The sequence below is a fragment of the Rasamsonia emersonii genome (assembly GCF_000968595.1).
Source record: "Rasamsonia emersonii CBS 393.64 chromosome Unknown ctg1118621760306, whole genome shotgun sequence".
In the NCBI taxonomy this organism is placed as follows: domain Eukaryota; kingdom Fungi; phylum Ascomycota; class Eurotiomycetes; order Eurotiales; family Trichocomaceae; genus Rasamsonia; species Rasamsonia emersonii.
Genome location: NW_013563091.1, coordinates 42207 through 64335, shown reverse-complemented (window position 1 = coordinate 64335; position 22129 = coordinate 42207). Strand labels below are relative to the sequence as shown.

The window sequence follows — 22129 nt, the reverse complement described above, 5'->3', positions numbered from 1 at the left end:
CCTTCTCGCACGTCACAGAGCAGGTTGTGCACCTCTGCTAGTAGAAGCACGGCGTGATTCGACCACGACTCAATGGTCCAGCTGACTCCGTCGCCTGCAGTATCCCAGAAATTGGTCTGAAGCCTGGTACTCTCTGCGGTTGCAAGGGAGGACAGAATATCCATTCGATAGTAGATCCTATGTAGTCGTTAACAGATGTAATTGTAGCGGATCTGGGCCCGCAAAGTCACGTACCAGAGACAAGCTTGTCCCAGTCCGGCTGTGCACCTGTGCCAGCCATGGGTCGTCACGAGCGACAGAGCTCCTGAAAGATGGAGATGCCAGTCCCGGGTGCTGGCGCCAATCATCTCGCAGTGAGCAAGCAGTAAGCAGGATGCAAACACCGCAGCTGACGACGACCGTGAAAAGTCCTTCAACGAGACCCCCAGCAATTGCAGGGCCTCGTCGTAGTATGTCAGCGCCGTCTTGACCGGCTGGGCGGAGGTTAGATGGTGTTGTCTGGCAGCGCAGGCCATCGCGGAGAGAAGGAGTAGGCGATTCTGCAACGCCAGATGCGGGACCTCGAGCGAGAACCGCCTCCGGAAATCGAACAGGTCGAACCACGGCCCAATGACAGTGCAGTATCGGTTCATAAAAAAGGCATCAGGGGGAGATGTGATGGGATTGACTAAGGGGAACGGCGCAACTGTCTGCGGTTGCGGTTGCGGTTGCGGTCCACCATGCGGAGAGAGATCTGAGGATACCACTATAGGGGGACTATGCTGGAGGCTGGAATAGTTAGGAGTGTGATGAGATAATGACGCAGATGAGCTGGCAGTATCAGGCGTATGCTCGTCTGCCGAGATGATCGTGTAGTTGCTTTCGATCCTGTGAGTTTCATTCACAAAGGATATAGACATGGGTCCTGTAGAGCACTCGCATCAACAGCTGTACTACAGAAACGAACAACTGAGTATATTGTACTCTACATACCTCGACTCCGATCTGTTGTCGCTGCAGCATCTTCCGACGTCTCAAGATCCCTAGACACATATCCAGCTTCGACAGGATTCCACTCTGTTAGAAGCATCATTAGAACAGCGGCTTCAACTATATTCACATACAGCAAGCCGGCTCACCTCTCGTTGCAAGAAAGGTCGGAAGCTCCGCATATGCGCAATCGACTCCTCGTTTCCGGCACCCATTGCATGGGCGGTTGCCATCGCCTGTCGACATCAATTTTTTAGTAACATTTCTTCATTATAAAATAAATAGACTCGAAATAATAATGCAACTCGATCTTTCTTTTCTTACATTTCAAATGCCGTGCTCTGCATTGTCCGCTGTATTGCCATGTTTTCCCTCATCAGTATCAACAACAGCAAATAATCAACAAAGCAAGCACAGGGACACATATATGGCCTATCGCTAGTCTATCGACAGAAGTGTATATGATTAAGCAGGGGAGATATACCATGCTAGAACACAAATCAGTACATAATTGTTTTGCAAAATAAATCCATCATGTATCTTGGGGGTATCAATGTACAAAAAAAACGTACCTTGCTTAGATCGCGACGCGGGGCCCCTGTTCACCATGGATGGATGTAATGCCGGTTCTCGCGGCAATATATCTAAGCTTGAAATCCAGCTCGATACATATGTAGTACATTCATTCCTTCGTAGCAGTGTTATTTATTTATTGGTTTTTAATCTTCACGTCATGGTGGTTTCTCTCATGGAGAAGAATTGATTTGGTAAATGCAATCCCTCAAAACATCTGATGAATAGTAGTAGTTAGATACAGTACAGTACACCAATCGATGTACTAACTGTAATCGATGGATGCTTGCATCTGATCTGTGGAGAGATCTCGATGGTCATGCGAGATGCAACAATGGAAAGATCCTTGGCATCACGTGCCTCCCATAGGACCATTACTCTTTTGGCAGAAATTCAGGTAAGTGTAACTGGATTCTAAAATGAAATTAAAGTGAAAAAGGAAAAAAAAATTCAAATGCAATTCCCTGCTCCTAACGCCCGTATCATCCATTGAGTACAAAAACGGAAGCCGTGTATCTGCCTTCCTCATTAATCGAAAGTATCACCTTTCCCCTCATGCAATGTGATATCAGACCGGAAATTCCTGAGTCTTAAAAAAAAAAAAGAAAAAGAAATCTGCCCACAAAAATCTCTCAGAGTGCATTTAATAAAGAGATATGTATGGGTGACGGAAGAGAAAAATAAAGTGAAAGGTGGGATTGCATCCAGCGTGTTCCCGACGCGGGTGCAAGCTGGAGCATTCAAGCCTGGCTGCCATTTTCGCCTGCGCCCTCTTTGTAATCCTCCATTCCAGTATCCTGCCCTTCTCCAGCAGTTTCCCCTCCACCGGTGAGCACCTTTGTCCGTAGCGCGTCGATCCCTGGGCACGGAGTGCCTGGTGTCACCGCGACAACATTGTCGTTCTCGTCAACGAACTCAAAGTTGTATCGGGACAAGAGGTGAGGAATCGCCGAGAGCTGAGGGCCGTATCGGGCTGTGTTGTCGTAAAGTTCGAAGAGGGGAACTGCGAGGAGCTTCATGTTTTTGGGCACGGAGAGAACCTCTTTTGAAGGACATTAGTATAGGAAAGCTGACACGAGTAAGTTTCGACAATGGGAATTCACGCACTCTTCTTCGGAAGCTGAATAAAGTATAGTTTCTTGCACTCCTTCGGCCTCGTGACGTGTCCCGGTAGGAAAGGATACATGAAAGTCTCGAAATTGGGCCGCCACCACTGCGCAAGCGTGTCGCCGATTTCCCAGTCCTCATTGACGCCCTCACCGGAGAATTGCGATCCAACAGGAGCAAGGCGCTCGTTCAGACGTGCCTTGAAGCCTTCGATTTCGTCATCGTCAGGGCGGAGATAGTCACCCGGTCTGAAGCACGTCAGCCAGTTGTTTCACATAGAAAAATAGTCCACCGAACGAAATTGCGCCATACAGTTTGAAGAAAGCGTTGGCGATCTGCAACATCAGAACGTGCGGGTGATTGTGTTCGTGGCAGACAAGCACGCCTTCACAGGTCCGTCGCATGCCATACTTCTCGTAGTGTTCTTCCAGACGCTTTAGACGGGCCAGGACGGACGGGTCTTCCTCAGGTTGGGTCTCCTTGGTGCCAAAGGTGTAATTCGAAAGAGGATACAGGCGAATCGTCTCGGGTTGCTTGGCGCAGAAGTCCTTGGGGATGATGGGCCTACAGAAATAAAAGACACAAATATTAGCCAACCTATAATTTCGAAGAAATTGAAATATTTAAAGTATAAGGCCAGAGAATATTAGGATAAAAGCTCCCTGCGCGCTGTCGCGTCATGGAGCTTGGTGTGCATCGACTTACGGCCTGGAGCTTTGCATCGCAGTTTCTGTAATTGTCGACATCTTGGGCAATTCTTCGTAGGAAGAGAATTCAAAGAAGGAGTAGGTCTGCTCTGATGGGAGAGGCGACCAGGCCCGTACAAGAAGGGTAGAGATTGAGGAAGCTGTGGCGGAGATCGACTTGCTTTGTCGAGCTGGGATGGAGGTGAGCGAGAAGCTCCGCGAAAACATTCGGCCGCGCCAAGACAGACACCTCCGAGTGAGAATCTCGATCATGCAGATTTGATTTCAAACCGATAAACCGTAGCAACAATCATATTTTATTCCTTTAATCCAAAAAGCTATTCTACTGTCTACCAAACACGATCTATATTTACAGATCACGACAGTAGTCTACAACCAAGTCGGCGCCTATCACTCTAATGCTCCTCAACCCCATCCCCAGTACACCGTACAGTACATGTATTGCTACTCAAACAGTAATGCAAGCTCTAATGTAAATCGGGTTCATAGATCGCACGTGAGATGTCATCGATATCAGTCGGCGCACCGTATCGACACGGTAGTCGCAATAATCTTTTCTGAAGCGGCAGGCGGGATGAGTGCCGCAAGATTACGAGACATCATGTCTCACAATTTCGGCTCAAAGTCCTCGAACTCACTGAGATCGGTTACTGGCGAAGGCCCAGCGCTCACAGGCAGACGGGCCTTGAATTCAGCGACATTGGTGATATAGATTGGCTGTTTCTGGCCAACACCATTGACACCGTTGATCTTCTGGCGGTGTTTGCTAGCCGCGCCCTCGGCCTTTACTTCAGCCAAGCCCTGTCGCTTCGAGTGCGATTCCAGAGTGTGCCTGATTCGCTCAAGGAGAGGCTGCACCCGATCGTCAGGGAGCTGTAGGTCAGAGACGAGTAGAGGCCGGACAGCGGCTAAGACATTGTCGTGGTCGCTGGCAGATAAATCAACCTGTTTGATGGTAGCTGCTAGCTTCTCCGTGTCCATTGCAATGGCCTCAGAATTGAAAATCCCTTCCAGAGCAGATAAGAGCGTAGATCTCTGGTCTGCAGGATCCAGTGGCTTCTTAGCAGGATCGCCGGACTGTGCATTCAAATGAATGGAAATCTTGGCACGGGTCGGAGATGCAGGATCGATGTATTGCCGGTAGAACTCGATGAGCTCCGGCTTGGTCAAGGTCCTGATTGTCGCAGCGTCTATCTCATGCTGCACAAAGTCAAAGTACTCTGAGCCTATATGCGACCAGAACCGAGAGGTCTCGGAACCCAAATTCTTCAGTTTTTCCAATCTCTTGTTAATGATACTGCGCTTGTGGCCCTCGAACTCTTCCTCGGTCATGGTTTGCAGTGTCTCGCCAAAGGCACTCAGGAATGCATCGATACGAGCTTCCAGATAGTCCGCAGTTCGCTCGCTCTGGATAATGACGCGGTAACCCGTCGTGGTGGCAGAATATCGCGCACCGCTCCAGACAACGTATCCCAGCTGTTCTTTGCTCCGGAGCTGGTCAAATGCAGGTTCCTCAGTCATCTGTGCAAACAATAAAAGCTTCGCACGAAGCACATTGTCCGTGATATTTCCAAGGAAGAGATAGTATTCAATGCAGTTGTTGACGTTTTCGGGGTCTTTCAACGTCCGCTCGTAAATGTAATTGCTCCCAGGCGGGAAGATGACGTTTCGCCGCACATGCCACTGGGACTGTGGGAGAGGACGACTGCGGAACACGGACTCGACGATATCCGTCATCATCAGGGCATCCTCCTTGTACAGATTTCCATGGGCCAGAATTTCAATGTGATTTTGCTGCAGAAGCTGAGGGAAGAACGCGGAAACATCCTCTGCCTCGATATGCTCCAGTTCCGCAGCATACTGCTCGTTGATCCATGTCTTCTCCGCAGTCAGATATCGTGTCAGATCCCCGACTTGGTAGTAGGGCTGCTGGTACTCCGCATTACGGTACGCTCTAGTCAGGCGCTCTTTGATGATCTTGAAGCGATCCGGACTGATCACCAGATCACGCATCGTGGTCAGCACCTTTTCCAGAAGCACCGACATCTTGTCGTTGTATCCGCCTACGGACACATCCAAGCCAAAGACGCTCGCCGAGAGATTGTAGTCCAAACCGGCAAGCTCGGCGTCGTAGGAGTACTCAACCAAGGCATCTCGCACAAGTTCACAGTAGAGCTTCGCTTTCACATGGTTGGCTGGCGTGGCCCAGACCAGCGGATTCCGCAGGGTGACATGGACCGTCGCCTTGGGGACCCAGAAGCGATCGTCCTTTTTGAACCAGAGGCGGACATGGTCGTCATGGCGGATGAGTTTCGGCGTCTTGGCGGGCTGCGGGACTTCCTTCTTCTCAACAGACAGTCTCGTTGGAATGAACTCGTTCTTGTGTGGCATATGCAGATCAGGAATGCGTGACTCGGGAGAGGTTGCCAAAGCGTCGCGAATGTCTGATAGGAAGTCCTCGGGAATCTTTTCAACCTTATATTCGGTTCCATACCACTTCTCTTTGGAGTCCCAGTTTCCAGGGAAGTTTTGGGATACTATCATGAGCCGGAAATTGTCGGCACGAAGGTATGACAGAGCATTCTTGATTGCTTCTGGGTCGAATTTTCGTAACAAATCATTGCCACTCAGCAACCACTCTCGGGGGAGAGGCTTCTGCATAACGCTGCTCAGACGGCTCGTAAACCGAGAAGCAGGGGATTTCTGCTTGAACCGGAAATCGACTTCGGCCAGAGTCTTCATCTCGTCAAAGATCCACTGTTCGGGTGGCCGCTCCTTGATCATGGCGATATACTGGAAAATCACCTTGACCACTTCACGGTACTGCTGCAACCCATCCTCGGTCAGACGAACGGAAATGGTGAAGAACGCAGAGCCGGGGCAGATGGGCATGGCACCAGCAGACAGCCCGTTTGCCCAGCCCTTTGCCTTGATATACGCCAGGATGCTGCCCGGGCCTTCGTGTCCGATCAGATGGCTTATGTACCGACTGGGATGCGATTCGTACAAGTTTTCCTCGTCGAGGAACGGGAAATAAATGTCCATCGATCGCGAATCCATGACGGGCTTCGCGAAGACCTGCGTGCACAAGCTGTCGGGAGAGAAGGGCTGGACATCGTCCCACCGATTTTGAGGAAGATCCTTGTTTTTCACCTCCGAGAACAGTTCGACCACCCATCGCTCCAGCTCATCCAGCGATTCCCGCCCCAAGACCACCAACTTCATGCGGTTTGCCGAGTAATGTTTCTCGTAGAATTTGATGAACTCGCTCCGGACATCAATGCCGCGTTTCTGCGGCTCGTCTCTCAAGGTCTGCAGGTTACCGGTTGAGAAGTGATGGTAAGGATGGCGGGGATTAGAAAGGGTCTTGTTGAGCTGCATAAGGCGCCAGACATCGCTCTGCAGATTCTTCTTGTTCTCCGAATCCACCGCTCTCAATTCACGGTCCAATGTCGATTCCAAGAACAGAGGGGAGACAAAAAATTGGGCGAAGCGGTCCAGTGCGCCGTACAGCGGCGAGACCGAGTTGCCTGACGATGACGAGGCACTGCTCGACACGCCAGTGTTGCTTCCACTGACAGACTCCGTAGGCGTCAACTGCCCATTTGATCCTTGGTCGCTAGCCTCCGCAGTCGCAGCAACTTCGAAGAAATAATTCGTCTCCGTAGCACCAGTATACGCATTCGACGAGCCGGAATGAGATGCGAGATACTGATTGTACGCGTTCTCTTTGGGGTACTGTATAGATCACAACACGGGAACGGTTACTAAACTGTCTTCTGGGACAGCTGGCATCAGCAGCTTCATTTGTCACTTACTTTCTCCGTTCCCATGAACAGGAGATGCTCTACAGCATGCGCCATGCCCGGCATGCTATCATCGTCCGAGAAGTTGCCCACATTGACGTTGGCGGAGGCACTCGCCTTGTCCGTATCTGGATCATGGACCAGCAAAGCCTCCAGTTTGTTGGGCAGCCGAATCACACGGTAGGAGCGATCATCCAACTCGGGCTTTCCAGCCGATCGGTGACACGCTCGACTCCCCGCCATGGTCGAGGTCAGCGGAGAGGTCTGGGGGGTAGCAGAGTATAGACGGCGACCAGAAGGATAGTGGGGAGAGACGCGAGTGAGGCCGTAGAGACAACGGGGAATAGAAATACGAGATCTGCTTTGGAGACCAAGTCCTTTTCCGTCCTAGAGGTACAAGATATTCTGGAAGGTAGGACCCGAACAATGAGACATTCCACAGCGCGCAAGACCGAGAGTACCTTGGAGGCATCCAAGCTTGTCGCACGCGAGATCCCGGCGGGCAGCACAACAACACGACCTTCCGCGATCTGCAGAGAACTACCGGCATGCAGCCAGGACGGGGGAGCGAATGTGTCAAGGAGACAAAGCGAAAGAGAGGAAAGAATGCGGCAAGGGCAAAAGCGAAAGGGGCGAGTTGCAACCTGGAACCAAGGGCGCGATAGGCGGCGGAGCCCCAGTGCGGAGGCCACTTGCGACCCGGAAGAGCCACCACCGCGGGCTAGCTGGCAGCTCTGGGTTCGCCTGAACGAACGACGGCGTGGAGACGAGCGAGATCGCGAGGTGACAGGCTAGCAGCAGTGCTCAGCAAGCGCGTGGCGGGGATTGCGATGGGATTGCCGCAATTTGGTGGCGCTGGCCCATTGATTCTAGGCTGGCGTCCCCAATAATCCGGCGCCGGCAGTTGTAGTGGGCTTGGACAGCGGGAGGCGGTCAACGGCTCGCGGAATGTCATCATCCTGCGGCGACTAGCAGGGGTCTCCGGCAAGGCACGCGAGCAACAAAGCGCGCAGGCGACTGAGACATGCCTGGCCCTGGTGCCACAGAACAAGATGGACGAGCGGAAGCTGGGCTGCACGCTGCCTTCATTGTCGACGGGTTCCGGGTGAGGTGTGTTCGGCCGAAGAGACCAGTGCTACAAGTTTAACCCGATCAATGTATCTATTCAAAGCACTCCTCTTTAAGGATCTTTGTATAAATATTTCCGGCATCACCCCATGACGTAGAACAGTTGCGCAATTGCCGTCTTGGCTCGTCCAACCTGGGACGAGGTAGGTAGGTATTTACAAGCGGACTAACTGAACCCATGGACAGCCACGACACATCCCCTTCTACGATTGCCGCATTTCTATCTGGAAGAAATGGAAGTCATGAGCATGTAGAATATAAAGGTACAAACAAACACCAGCATGTGCCTCCTGGTCCTTCACTCCCTTCACTCAGACTTCGCTTCCGCTTCCTCGGATTCTTCGCTCTCCGTTGCTGTGACACGAGTCTCGATCCATTCAAATACCTCGTGCTTATGATGGACGAGCATCTCGCTCAGCCCAGCTTTCGGGGATTGTATGAGCCGACCGTAGCGTTTGGATGGCCGCCGACGGCCTTCGACATTGTTCCATACACCGTGCGTGTGGGAGACATAGACGAGCGAGTTCTATTTATAAAAAGAGCAGACGTTAAGACGCGTGGGAGAAAGGCCAAGATGCGGCTGTCAAGAGAAACTTACCTCTTTGTACCATCGCGAAAGCCAGACTTGGGTATGCGATGCGACAGCACGGACGGGGTTTTCGGCCACAAAGGAAATAACGCTGTTTACGCGTTGGTAGATGCTATCTGTCCGAATCTTAGCCCCCCTAAGTCTAACATAGGTGCGCTGCAGGTACCCACCCCTGTTGATCAAGAGGTTGGCAACCCCGAAAAATGCATCACCAACGCCGATGAAGAAGATATGTGTCGCATCGTTGGGTCTGATTGGAAGTGGTTAGCTGATTCGTAACCTTGAGGTGTGGAGGGTGTTATTCGTACTCGATGTAGTTGTCCCACAGGTACCCCGCGAGCTCTTCGGTCGCAGTTTGACGGTTCTCGTCCTCATCTTCATACTTTCCAGGCGTCTGGATTGCATTGGTTAGCCCATGGCACTTGTGCCGGGCTGTACTAGCCACCTACCGGCTCCGTTGTCACGTATTTTGGAATGTTAACATCAATGACTGCATAGTCCTTGCGCACCGCCCACTCTATATAGTCCTTGACGACATCAGCCTTATTCTGGTTAGCCGGCATCAGTGAGAAGGGAGTAAAGTGTCACTTACAAGCCAGCAATTGTGAGGTTCGAGCTTGTTTGTGAGAGGATGGGGAATGCCCATAATCTCAGGCCTAGTCCAGAGTTATTAAATTGGCCGTGCCTTCCCAGAATCGACAACACTTACGGGTCATGAAAGATCACAATAAGCGGCACAGCTTGGTCATAATTCGAACTGTGTCCTGGTCAGAAAGAATAGTTCGGTCAACTACCAGCAACCGAACTAACCTCGCCAGCACTTGGTTTTCAAAAGATTTGGAGATCGAGTTTCTGTATATGAACAGACTAGTAAGTTTGTAGTTGTCGTAGAGGTGTTTGGCTTGGTATGCGCGGATGATATCTGCTTTACTTAGCAGGGTGATCCACTAATATTTCAGGGAGTATAAAACTTACCGTGGACTCGATCTGTCCATAGTCCCTCTTGTTGTGGGACCTTTGGATACATGCATTTCCAGTACCTCGATTGTGCTGTCATGACTCTTCTCACAACATTGATAGCAGGCAGGGAGGCTGAGGTGGCGATGAGCCGGTCTGGGGGTTCGCCCATTAGTGTCCTCGTGACTGCCAGAGCCGACTTGGAAATGGATCGAAAATTGTATCCGCCCTATCAGCCATATCAGAATCAATTCACAGAAACCTCAGATATCGACCACAAACCTCCAAACACACAGCCACTTTGCCATTCGCAAGAGTCATGAGCATATGGGTCATGTGTGCATAGCAAGCTGGCGTGACAAAACATCCACCAAGATCGTCGCCTGATGCAGCATCAAAGCCAGAAGCAACTGCGTCAAAGATCAGCATCACACATCTCTTACACACCAGTCAAAGGGGGAGAGAGAGAGAAGACTTACCAATTACCAGGTCGGGGTTGAATTCATTGGCAATGGGCATGACAACTTGCTGAAAAGCATACATGTAATCGCCATCCCCCATGCCTTGGGATGGCCACGGGATATTAATGTTTCTACGTGAGGTCAGAAATGTTCTTCCAGGGCTTAGGGAGGGAAGATTTTCCAATACTTACTTTCCGATCCCCGCTCCAGCACCACACTGATCCCAGTTACCGTCTTCGCCGCCCGGATAGAACTTGCCATCTGCATACACATGAAGAGAAATGTAGAGCACGTTCGGGTCATCATAGAACGCTTTTTGGATACCGTTTCCTGAGAGGTGTAAGCTTATGGAGCTGCACATCAGGTAGATCCGATGGTGCAGAGTCTCTCGAGATACTTACCATGATGGACATCCCTAGTGACGTTAGCTTAGAAGCAATGATGACATTTCTTTCTACGATAAGCTTACCAGTCAACAATCAATATCTTCCTGCACTGGTCGCCCAGTTTTCGTTGACAGATTTTCGCAGCTATGGACACATTGTTGAATAGGCAAAACCCCATTGTTTTGTTATGCTCGGCATGATGCCCCGGTGGCCGAATGACGGCAATGGCATTCTTCACTTTTCGTGTGGCTACTGCCAGGCAGGTTTCAATGGCACCGCCGGCCGAAAGTAATGAAGACGCGAAGGTTAGCCGGTTGAAATAGATGGAGTCGCGTGTATGTTCGAGGGCAATCAACATATCATCGGGCATGTCTAGTTATTACTTGTCAGATTAATCATCTAGCCAAGCGCTAATGGAGATCTTACCTTTCGTGCTTTCCACGAATGTATAATGCTCCGCCGCGTGGACCAGCTGGATTTCCTCTTCCGTAGCCTCCCGAACATCGATCCGTTGCAGGGGACGCGGTACAAGTGGTTGGGTAGATTCAGGGTCAGCAACAAGGCCTGCTCGACATAATTCTTTATAGATGTAATAAATGCGCCTTGGATCTTCTGGATGAACATCGGCCGTGGGTCTCACTTCGCAGTGATACCGCATCCGGATGTCGTAGCACAGGCCTGTCGCCAGGGAAGTAACCGGTAGACCTGTAGGTGTTGTAGCATCCTCTCCAGTCCAGTCTGAATTCTCTTCCATGACAGAGTCTTCGCCGGACCTGCTATTCAGACCTTCTTCCTCGATCGATCTTGTCAGTCCCTTTACTGGAGGGGCCTGATGCTCCAGAGCAGGTGTTGACTCATGTGTCGAGGGTGGGCTATTGCGCATCAATAATTGCTCCTGTAGCGGCCGTCCAAGGAACGAAGATGCTGGCATGGACTTTTCAGGCGCAACTGGTTTTGGTGAGCTGATGCTCGGCGCAGCAGGACCTGAACCACCTGGGACAGTCTGAGAGCCAGACTCCCCCATGATTGTATCCTCATCCTCCTCCATTTTGAATGATGGGAGACAAAGATAGATTCCTTGTCTGAAAGAATGCTAAGGCCGGTATTGCCTCATGACCCCTTCACAGCCACAAGGTGTTGAAGTCCAGCCAGTCAGGAAATCACAAGACAAACAACCCAATCTCCTAGGCCTCCCCTATCCTAAAGAGACAAATTTTCAAATAAAGAAGACAGGTAGTATGACAGTCGCAAAGAAAACACAGTTGCACAGGGTATTCACAAGATACAATGCAATTCAGGGCTGTTGGAAACCCATAGGAAGGAAGCAACCAAGGCAAAGCCTATAATAAATGCAGGCTGCGGAAACAGTGACAGACGTGATGAAATAACCAAGACAGCTTTATAAAAACAGAATGTTTTGTATAGTGGTCACGATTTATGGTGTATGCATGTAGACGCAAGTGACATAGGGCAGGCACAACTCCGCCGAAGTGGTTTAACTAGCTTGGGCACCACGTGACTGAGCTACGACTGCACAGAAGAACAAGAGAAAAAACTACTACTGAGGAATAACCAGGAATCCCAGGTCAGTATAAGAGGGGAAACACGTGTGGATCGGAGAATGAGGGCTGGTCTGGGAGGTGGTATTTCATGGGGAATGAACATGAAGGTGCGATCCCTTCAGTGATATGAGAGGTTCCCAAACTCCCCATAGCCGGCATCAGCCTATCAGAGAGCTTTCCCGGAAACTGTGAGCATAGCTTAGTCATCCTGCACAACCTAAGGTTGTGCACCAATCCACAGAGGGGCATCTATATGCACTACTTGGATGTAAAGCTGAGTAGATTGCTGATAAGCAAACAGGAGACGTAGTAAGATTTCATCATTAAAGTATTTCATTAACTGGGATTTTGTATCTGATTTTAATCCTAATGACGAGAACCGACGTTTCGGCGCAGATGAACCTCTGCATTCGTCTTTTTTTTTACCCATCTTCGACAGATGGACATGCAGGTTGTTTCTGCCTCAATTCAACAATAGATTTCGCCAGGGAATGGTATTCCATATTGAAGAATTTCGCATTTACAGCAGACTTCTGAAATTCTGTCCTGATATCTAGTTGTTGCCGTCGACCTTGGCGACGTGGACTGGACGTTGTCAGATTCATGAATAACTCCACAGCAGACCGGGGGGGGGGGGGCGTGTTGTCTGTCACTTACCCAGGAGGTCAACAACACGGCGGGAGTAACCCCACTCGTTGTCGTACCAAGCAACCAGCTTGATGAAGTTGGGGTTCAGAGCAATACCGGCCTTGGCATCGAAAATAGACGAGCGAGGGTCTCCGTTCATGTCGGAGGAGACAACGTCGTCCTCAGTGTATCCAAGGATGCCTGCGATGATGTTAGAAAACCAGCAATACAAATATAAATTTGCGGTGGACACCAACCCTTCAGCTCGCCCTCAGCGTATTTCTTGAAGGTAGCCTTGATCTCGTCATAGGAGACGGGCTTCTCAGTGCGGCAGGTCAGGTCGACCACAGACACGTTGGAGGTGGGGACACGCATGGACATGCCGGTCAGCTTGCCGTTGAGAGAAGGAATGACCTTTCCAACAGCCTTGGCAGCCCCGGTGCTGCTAGGAATGATGTTCTGAGCGGCGGTACGGCCACCACGCCAGTCCTTGGCAGAGGGACCATCGACGGTCTTCTGGGTAGCAGTGTAGGCGTGGACGGTGGTCATGAGACCCTCAACCAGACCCCAATTGTCGTTAACGACCTTAGCAAGAGGAGCCAGACAGTTGGTGGTGCAGGAGGCGTTGGAGAGAATCTTGATGTCCTTGGTGTAGGTCTCGTGGTTGACACCCATGACGAACATGGGGGCATCCGCAGAGGGAGCGGTGATGATGACCTTGTGGGCACCGCCCTTCAGGTGAGCAGAGGCCTTCTCCGTGGTCGTGAAGACACCGGTCGACTCGACAATGTACCAGGCTCCAGTCTCAGACCACGGGATGTTGGAAGGGTCCTTCTCCTGGTAGAAGCGGACTCGCTTGCCGTTCACGATGAGGTCCTTGCCATCAACCTCAATGGTGCCCTTGAACTGGCCATGCTGAGAGTCGTATCTGAGCATGTAGGCCTGTATCGGAAAGGATAAATCGTTATTATCGGTCCAAAAAAAAAAGGGCAGGAAAATCCACCAAAAGGTAAAGATGGGCTACATACGGCATAGTTGGTTTCAATGAAAGGGTCGTTGACAGCAACGACCTCGGCCTCGGCGTGCTCAATGCTATAGCAACAATCATCAGCATCACTCAGCGTGGGAAAGGCGGGCATAGGTGCCCGTTGAATGACAACCAACGGGGTGTTGGTTATAGCACCACTTACACGTTACGGAAGACCTAAAACAATCCCGTTAGATGAGTTGAATCAAACAAGCATAGAAAATAGACTGGGGAAAACATACAATTCTTCCAATACGACCGAAGCCGTTGATACCAATCTAGACAGTTGTTGTGAGTATTTGGCCAAGCTGTTGTGCGACCGAGGAGTAATACCTTGGTAACCATTTTTGCGGTGAGGTAGCTACGATGGCGGGGTAATCGTCAGCGGGGCTTTGCGAAAGCAAAGGTTGAGAAGGAAGACGGTCTGCGAGGAAACAACAAAAAGGTATCTCTTCAGGAGAAGGACTCACCGGCTTTTATACTGCACGTAGAACTAGACTCGAAGGGGAGTTGGTGATGGAGGGGAGTTTTTGTGCTGGGGAAGGGCTGAAGGCAGTAGTGGCGGGGTAGACGCGAAGAAAAAGGCAGAGCGGTGACTGTTGACGCAACAGACGGGTCACTTCCAGCCTGCACAGGGGTGCGACCAGATAAAATACGCACACCGGGCGAGTGGACGGGGCTGGGCCACCGATGTTAATTCCTTTGGATTCGACAGGCTCCGCTGAGGGCTCGCTGCCCTGCCAGCTGCTGTGTCCCGAAACACGCCGCATTCGCAGGTTGCCAACAGCCATTCCGGTTTCATACACCGGGCAAAACAGGAGACTCGCGATATCGCCTGCTGCGCTTCCCGTCGGCAGCTGCCGCCACGGCCAATGAGAGGCCTGCACGGCGGCCCTCCGGGTCCTCGACCTCGAGAATCTCCTGGCAGAAGACCCGACGGCTGAGAGATTGCCTAGGTTATTCCTTATCCCCAGCTCCCGGCATTGTTGTCTGCCGTTGCTAGTGTAGAGGCCGATACGGAGGAGGGGAACCAGATGAGGTATGCCTGCGAGGGGTCCTGGGGAACGGTGAACCGGTTCGGCAAGATGGGCCAAGCCAACCGCATGCCATCCGCTCACCGGGCGGCTCTCTCCATGTCTTGCATTGGTAGACTTATAAGATAGCACCACCCCAGAACACTCACCGAAAGCAAGGTCGCACATTCTCCCCCTTTCTCTTTTTGTCTACTCCGGACGTCGTGCTCTGACTAATCATGACCGGCAGAAGAACCGGTGATCGCGGACAATTTGCATGGGGCGAAAGGCTGTGTAGGATGTCTTGACTTGCTGGAAAATGCTCGTGCCACCGACAAAAATGGAGGCGATTCTATGGGGGTATCAAGACTCGATGCTCGTTTGATCTCTCGAGTGAAATCAACTCCACCACCGGCCTGGTTTATAGTTGCATAATAAGCGAATATTCCGGTAATGGTCCGTTCAAGGGTACGTTCAGGCCACCAGGTCTTGACAACCTCTCAAGTCACCGTGATTGGAATATCCGGGCCTGAAATTAGCTCTGCATGAGCAGTGACGGTAGCATGCGGTTTCTGACAGTGCAGCTACGATGAACGAATTACATGCCTTTCGCTAGTCAATCGTCTCATTTTGTTTTCCTGGTCACTCTGTTGCTGGACCCTTTGCAACACCATCTAAGTGCATGTTCAAATCAAGAATAGTAAGCAAGATTGGAAATTATTAATACCCTATGAGAAATCGAAGCCGCTCTCGCGCTTCCCCTGCCAGTTAAAAAAATGCAGGCGTATGGTTCAATGTCTTGGTTTACAATAATATAAGGTACAGGTCATAACAGCGTTCTGCCCCCATAGCCCACGTCCAATATAGAATAGCTTTTTTATACACACCCGAGACACCACCAACACAAATCTCCACCAGTCTCCGCTGCCAATGAGGCTTTCACTCCTCCTTGACGCCACCTCTCCATTTCTTCTCCGCGTTCTCAATCGACGCCTTGTCGCTCTTGACCTCACCCTGAGCCATGCCCATGAAGCCCTGCGGGGCCTTGAACGGGCGCTGAAGGTCGCCAGTCGCTGGCTTCCCGAACACGTGGATTTTTACCAGGTTTGACTCCAAAGCGCTCTTGACAGGGATGATGGACTGGATCAGAAGCGGGTTGGTGTATTTGAACCACAAATGCATCACACCCATCATGCCGACACCGATCAGCTGCGACTTGATCATGTTCCGCAGCTGCTGCTTATCGTAGTCCATAACGGTGGTGGTCACAGGACGAGGCTCCTCTCCGGATCCCACGGGCGCAGGCTCGACATATTTGAGGGTCGTCATATCTGTTTAAAAGAAGGCCGTCAGTTGCTCGTTCATCTCCAGACCGTTCCCGGTGAGAATAGAACGCGATGCTCGGGAAAAAGTAGCGAAATGAGACACAGAAATGTAACGCACCTTTCTTTTTATTTATCACAGATTGAACGTAGAGATAGATGCCCAGGATAATCAAATTGGAGACAATGTACAAGGCCCGAACTCCCAGGAGGACGTCAGGGTTGTCAAAAGGGATCTTCTTGGAAACCTGCATCATCACAAGGATGATGACCAGGTTAGTGCTGTAGATTCAGTGGCATCAGTAATGAAGTCCCTTCCCCTTTTTGTTCCTGAGAGCGATCGCATCTGCGCGCCTTGGAGTTTGCAGAGCGCTTTGAAGAGTCATGTGACACTTACACTTGAGGAGAAACCATGGTGGCGGTGATGATTCAAGAGCCCCTGGCAGGATAGGGCGAAGATTGTGCAGAGAAAAGAGAGACTGAAGAGCGGCGAAGACCGTGGGAGAGGCAAGACAATTATCCTTAAAGCCAAAATCTCGAAGGGGAAACTGGCGAGTTGTCCAGTTGGGAAGATTGTCACGTGATGGATAGAAGCACGGACACCAGATCGATTGCGCGAGATTCAAGACCAACAGAACTAGCACCCGGCCTGATAAGACAGAGATACGGAGTAGGGAAGTACCTACTGCCCTTCAAATAGAATTGACAGTAGTTTTTACTTCTTAGATTCTTTTGCTATTAAATTCATTTCCAGATCGAAAACGGCCTATTTGAACAGTATGAAATTGCACATGCATACAGACTGGCTAATGATGATTTATTTCAATTCGATTTCTAATTATACCTGTCATGGACCTCATCCCAATACCATCTTGGCTGACTGTAACATATAGCATTTTAGTATTACAGGTCTTTACTTTTCACAGGGTCCACGCCATGCTCTGCAAAAGGTTGTCGGCGGAGAGCAAACATCTCAATCTGATCAGCTGACCGATGACATAAGCCCGCCTCAACCGCTGCTAGTTCTTTTTCCATGCTGCCCACCTTCATACCAAGAGACTCTGCGAGTTGCAGAAAGAATGTCAACTTGCTCCACATCAAGATGCCTTCAGGGCACATTGATTCGAATGGCTCCAGATTGGAATCATCGCCGAATGATGCCTTATCATTCCTACAGTGAAGCATTCGCTTCTCGAAGACAGAGATCACAGCTCCTGCTGGGAGGCAAGATGCAATGGTTCCTACCTTCTCTTCCGAGATGCTTGTCACGAGAACATCTCCATGCATAGATACAGAAATGTCTCTATGTAATATCAAGATCCCAGCATCTTTCTTTTCCGAGATCTGCTGGTCCTGTGAGCAGTCGACCTCGCTGTGCTTCGTGCAGGCAGAGCCTCTGGACGGATGTTGAGGTGTGGTCCGAATCGGGACTAGCGCGACTCCGCGCTCCACGCCTGTCTTCAAGGCGGTGCGATGGACGGACATTTCTGACTTCTTCATCCATCAACAACGCGCGTGCTTCCCGCCTTTCGGATCGTTTTACTCACCACGCCTGAGTCCGATCGCTTCGCAATCATCTTTGACGCGAGTTTTCCATCACTGCGACCACAACATCGAAGCTTTTAAAAATGGCCGGCGGAAAGGGAAAGTCTATCGGCGGGAAGGCTGCCCCCAAGGACGCTGCGGGGAAAACCCAGAAGTCCCACAGCGCGAAGGCTGGCTTGCAGGTCAGTACATCAACTTTCCTCTGTTTATGTCGATGATATCTGCGCATTTTCTTTCCTGTAATTTTGCATTTTTGGCATGTAAAAGTGGTGTCTTGACGGTTTTTTTGCTTTGTCTTTGGATACGCGTCGATACAAGGTGATAACAGGGGTGATTGCCACCTGTTCTGGCGACAGGTCATTCACATGTGTTGATAAAATTTTTTTTTCCATCGCTGTCATCGACTATCCTTCGACAAGGCCTAGACAACATCTGCGGAGCGTCCATTCACTGCAGTCTACTTTTTTTTCTCTCGAGCCCAAACTAACGAGGATGCCTTTACAGTTTCCTTGCGGTCGTGTTAAGCGTTTCTTGAAGAACAACACGCAAAATAAGATGCGCGTCGGCGCCAAAGGTATGATATTAGTCATCTTTCTGCCTGCTGCAACGTGCTAACGTTTTTCCGTCGTTCCACAGCTGCCGTCTATGTGACTGCCGTCCTTGAGTACCTGACCGCTGAAGTCCTGGAACTTGCTGGAAACGCCGCCAAGGACCTCAAAGTCAAGCGCATCACTCCTCGTCACTTGCAACTCGCCATCCGAGGAGACGAAGAGTTGGACACGCTGATTCGGGCGACCATCGCGTTTGGAGGTGTCCTGCCGCGTATCAACCGTGCTTTGCTGCTCAAGGTTGAGCAGAAGAAGAAGAACAAGGTTGAGGGCTAAGCGAGCCTGACGACTCGGATACGCTTTTTATATTTGACGACTTAAAATGGACGGACCTCCTGTCTATGTCTGTTGACTGATGGTCTGATATTTTGACGGGTATATTCATCGGTTTTGCGGGTTGCCACGTCAGGAGGCGAGGAACACGAGTGGGCGGATGTAGCATCTGGATGTGGGGCTCTATCAAAATTGCTCGAATCCTTAGGCTCCAATCTGCTATATCTGTCTTCCCTCGCACCTGGTCTTTTCTTTTTCTTTTTCTTTTCTTTCCCCCTTTTTCCCGGTACTATCGATTTATTCTTGTGGTTTGATTGACTTGCAAGGGCGGTGTAACGGCTTAGGAGGATAACTGGCAGTGGGAACATTCTCTCTACTTTTATCTATTGATGGATTTGCGTTACGCATTACCCCTGTTGTACAAGTAGTTTGAATGCGAGACACATACCTAAAGACTATCTATTACCCTTCTACATGCTACAACGCATATAATAATGAGTAGTACCTATGACGATCCAGTCAGTAGGCATACAGTTATATAATGCAGCTGACTCAAGGTATGTACATACGACCAAACACAGGACCCTACTTCGTCTTTGTGTATTACATAAAAGCAATTCAATTCACCGACCCGATACTCTGTACGGCAAACTACACTTTTAATTATACCTCTGACCAGTAAACATCTAAGCCCGGAATGCCTTCCGAAAAAGGCGATTCTTCCAGTCACCGTTCTTTCCATTAAGGATTCACTATTGCGGCATCCCTTTCAGCATGACTCCGTGACGATCTTTCTCTTCCTGCATCATTCACTATTTGCCCATTCTCTGCCTTATAAATATCCCCCTTCCGTCCCTCCGCCCCCATCCTCTTCTTTTTTCTTCAATCTTCTTGCTGAGCAAGACACTTGCCATTCGTGACAGCCGTTGACATCGACTTTTTCCTTGCTCTCTCGAGTTTGGCCCAGTGAACAAACTCTTTGAATCCCTTCTTTTTTCCTTGCTTTGTCTTTGGCAATCGGTTTGTCCACTCCAATGGAAACATCTTTCTTGCAAGTTGATTTTTGGCTCATATTTCCTTCTAGACTTTTTCCTTGGTCTTCGCCTTTATGTCCTTGGGCCTGTTGTGTGCCCAGACAGCCAGTGTTGCACCAGGAAGCTTGATGGCGCGCGATCGTGTCGACAATCGGTTCACGATGTGCCCAAAATGAATTACGCTGATACTGAGCTAGAGCTTAGAACAGCCTCTACCAAGTGATCTGAAACAGAAGCACATCAATCCAATACCATAATGCTTGCCTTCAAACGCGCGAGCAAGCGCCCTGATGAGTGCTTTTTTTTTCCCATTAAATGGCCAAAGTTAATTGTCGAGACTGGCAAAGCAGAGTCAACTGCCAGAGTCGAACTCGACGCGAAATGGTGGTTAAAGGTGAGCTCGGACGTCAATTTTGTCATCCTGTTGGACATTAATGTTTCTCAGAAGCAAATCACCCTCCAAAAGCGGGAAAATGTTCCGTCGGCATCTCAAAAAGTGACAGCTCAGGTATGCAGTTGTCGGCTATGAGAATGATGACCGAATCGCGGCATGCGTGGAGCTAGATCAGCCCATGGTTCACGGTTCATGCGAACCTCTCTCTGAGGTTAAAAACCCATCAGATGTAAGAACGTTCATTCCTTTCATTTACCTTATTACTTGTTAACATTCACATTGCATCCTAGGTTGTCCAAGTCATCGGTCATGATTCTGTGACCCTCAAAGAACAAGAAAATATTCAAGAAGTCGCGGCATACAGCGACGCGATGAAATCAGCAACCCTGACACGGGCTGGCGAATGGCCCGTGTATGGTAACGAGTCTGGACTAGAGATAATGAGGACACTGGCAGACTTGCGAATGCAGGTCGCAAAGTTGAATACAAGAACTGAGCTGCAGTCCTTAAGGATCGACGAACAGTCCTTAAGGATCGACGATCTGGCGCGCAACTGCACCAGATACCTGGACGTGAGACGACGAACTCTTGATGTCTACCGAAGGGACATCCTAAAGTGTGCAACCACTGCAACGAAAAGAAGGACCAGACACGGTAATCAAACCGTTCATGGAGGTGATGCCGTCGCCGACGCGGATCTGTATATCACACGCAACAGGAGAGATAATGATGTATTCGAGAAATTGTATGGCTTAGAGGTCAGCAAGGTATCTGAGTTTGGTAAGTCTGGCTCTTTTACAAGAACTTCAATTATTGCTAATCAACTTAGTTAATGACAAAAAAAATCCTCATTGACATTCTCAACACCGCGGTTTCACTGCGGTTACACTACGAGACCATTGCGACCCCATTTGAAGAGATCATTACAGAATACGTGGCAGTGATTGCAGAACTTGTTTCCAGACTCCTTCGCAAATGCTGTCCAGAGGACAGGCTCTTCATATTATCCTACTACAAGGAGGAACGGCGAATCTTGGCTGAACTGTTGCATAACGTGTATCAGCACAAGGAAATTCAGATTTAAAGTGTGGATCTCTCCCAAGGCAGCGAGAAGCCAATCGTCATACTTTGTACAACTAGACCCGGCAGACTGGTTCGGTATTTGTCGCCGATCAGCGGAGGCAATGTGTTGCCCTGAGCCGTGGGCAGGACGGCCTCGTGATGATTGGCAATGAGAAGATGGGTGACACACCACACCTAGCTAGGAGTTTGGGATTTCAGGCGTGGAAGAAGTTGGTTGAGTATCACAGGAATCACAACCGGTTAATCACATTGAAAGGGAATCGAGGCTTACTTATTGTCAGACTCTCCGTTCCCAATGACGAGGAGTATACCTCGATTGCCCGCGGTTGACATACCTTCCAACAGTTCAGATTTAATAAGACCATCTGCCTAAGCAAACGAAACAACTTCTTCTCCTTCCTTCCTTCCTTGCTTGCTTTCTCCTTTTTTTAATAGATTGGAATAGTTTGTATATAAAGCAAATAATAAGACTATTGAGGTCCATACATATCTCTGCATTGGCAACAATCTGGATAGCAATAATAATCAGAAAGGAGACGTTGTTATTCCTTCGTATTGTAGGACAACTGAAACCCCCGACATGCATTTGCGATCAGCGAATTTGACTCAAGTCAAGTAGGAACAGGGTCAGTGTTGTTTCGAATCAATTTGAGAAGGGTCTCCAAAGCTGTCTTGGCCTTCCTCCCAATTTTCCTATGGTTCGTTTTCAGAGTGGCAACAAAGTTCAGAATTTGAATAATCTCAGTATTTTCATTGTTGACTAAATCAATCAGCAATGAAGTTTAAGAAAGCAAAATTAACTTACCTAAGATGGAAGCCTTCGCAACAAATACTCCATACAACGAGCGGAAAGTATGAGTATCAGTTATTTTTTTCTAGCTTGGTAAAGCTGCATTTCTGCAGCCACGTCGCCTTCGTGGGTGGGTTTGCTTCCGTCCTTTGATCCTTTTTTGACCAT

At 49.8% G+C, this 22129-nt stretch overlaps 8 protein-coding genes across 8 annotated transcripts; 2 read left to right on the top strand and 6 right to left on the bottom strand.

Annotated features, from left to right (window-relative positions):
• Nucleotides 1–2: 2 nt before the first annotated feature.
• On the bottom strand, nt 3–1334 carry T310_5628 (C6 zinc finger domain protein; the record flags this gene model as incomplete). The annotated part of the gene is made up of 5 exons (XM_013471531.1): nt 3–177; nt 235–904; nt 973–1022; nt 1119–1205; nt 1294–1334. Coding segments are annotated over 5 exons (1023 nt in total), but the record flags the coding sequence as incomplete, so codon positions are not given.
• Nucleotides 1335–2282: 948 nt separating this feature from the next.
• T310_5627 (uncharacterized protein) lies at nt 2283–3395 on the bottom strand (the record flags this gene model as incomplete). Its single annotated transcript, XM_013471530.1, has 4 exons — nt 2283–2584; nt 2650–2897; nt 2962–3213; nt 3355–3395. The coding sequence occupies 4 exons, from the start codon at nt 3393–3395 to the stop codon at nt 2283–2285; spliced, it is 843 nt and encodes a 280-aa protein (XP_013326984.1).
• A 567-nt stretch (nt 3396–3962) lies between these two features.
• T310_5626 (Insulysin) lies at nt 3963–7405 on the bottom strand (the record flags this gene model as incomplete). The annotated part of the gene is made up of 2 exons (XM_013471529.1): nt 3963–7094; nt 7175–7405. 2 exons carry the CDS (start codon nt 7403–7405, stop codon nt 3963–3965), a joined length of 3363 nt encoding a protein of 1120 aa, XP_013326983.1.
• Nucleotides 7406–8597: 1192 nt separating this feature from the next.
• Nucleotides 8598–11731, bottom strand: T310_5625 (Histone deacetylase; the record flags this gene model as incomplete). The annotated part of the gene is made up of 14 exons (XM_013471528.1): nt 8598–8816; nt 8889–9129; nt 9188–9273; nt 9329–9427; nt 9472–9535; nt 9589–9636; nt 9690–9801; nt 9855–10065; nt 10119–10246; nt 10316–10428; nt 10489–10627; nt 10699–10712; nt 10767–11055; nt 11110–11731. The coding sequence occupies 14 exons, from the start codon at nt 11729–11731 to the stop codon at nt 8598–8600; spliced, it is 2385 nt and encodes a 794-aa protein (XP_013326982.1).
• A 1067-nt stretch (nt 11732–12798) lies between these two features.
• On the bottom strand, nt 12799–14244 carry T310_5624 (Glyceraldehyde-3-phosphate dehydrogenase (phosphorylating); the record flags this gene model as incomplete). Its single annotated transcript, XM_013471527.1, has 7 exons — nt 12799–12830; nt 12903–13073; nt 13130–13814; nt 13901–13964; nt 14063–14076; nt 14142–14177; nt 14233–14244. The coding sequence occupies 7 exons, from the start codon at nt 14242–14244 to the stop codon at nt 12799–12801; spliced, it is 1014 nt and encodes a 337-aa protein (XP_013326981.1).
• A 1607-nt stretch (nt 14245–15851) lies between these two features.
• T310_5623 (Phosphate transporter (Pho88)) lies at nt 15852–16648 on the bottom strand (the record flags this gene model as incomplete). The annotated part of the gene is made up of 3 exons (XM_013471526.1): nt 15852–16243; nt 16356–16516; nt 16632–16648. 3 exons carry the CDS (start codon nt 16646–16648, stop codon nt 15852–15854), a joined length of 570 nt encoding a protein of 189 aa, XP_013326980.1.
• Nucleotides 16649–17862: 1214 nt separating this feature from the next.
• T310_5622 (Histone H2A) lies at nt 17863–18663 on the top strand (the record flags this gene model as incomplete). Its single annotated transcript, XM_013471525.1, has 3 exons — nt 17863–17961; nt 18284–18353; nt 18416–18663. The coding sequence occupies 3 exons, from the start codon at nt 17863–17865 to the stop codon at nt 18661–18663; spliced, it is 417 nt and encodes a 138-aa protein (XP_013326979.1).
• Nucleotides 18664–19950: 1287 nt separating this feature from the next.
• On the top strand, nt 19951–20921 carry T310_5621 (uncharacterized protein; the record flags this gene model as incomplete). The annotated part of the gene is made up of 2 exons (XM_013471524.1): nt 19951–20202; nt 20379–20921. 2 exons carry the CDS (start codon nt 19951–19953, stop codon nt 20919–20921), a joined length of 795 nt encoding a protein of 264 aa, XP_013326978.1.
• Nucleotides 20922–22129: the final 1208 nt, after the last annotated feature.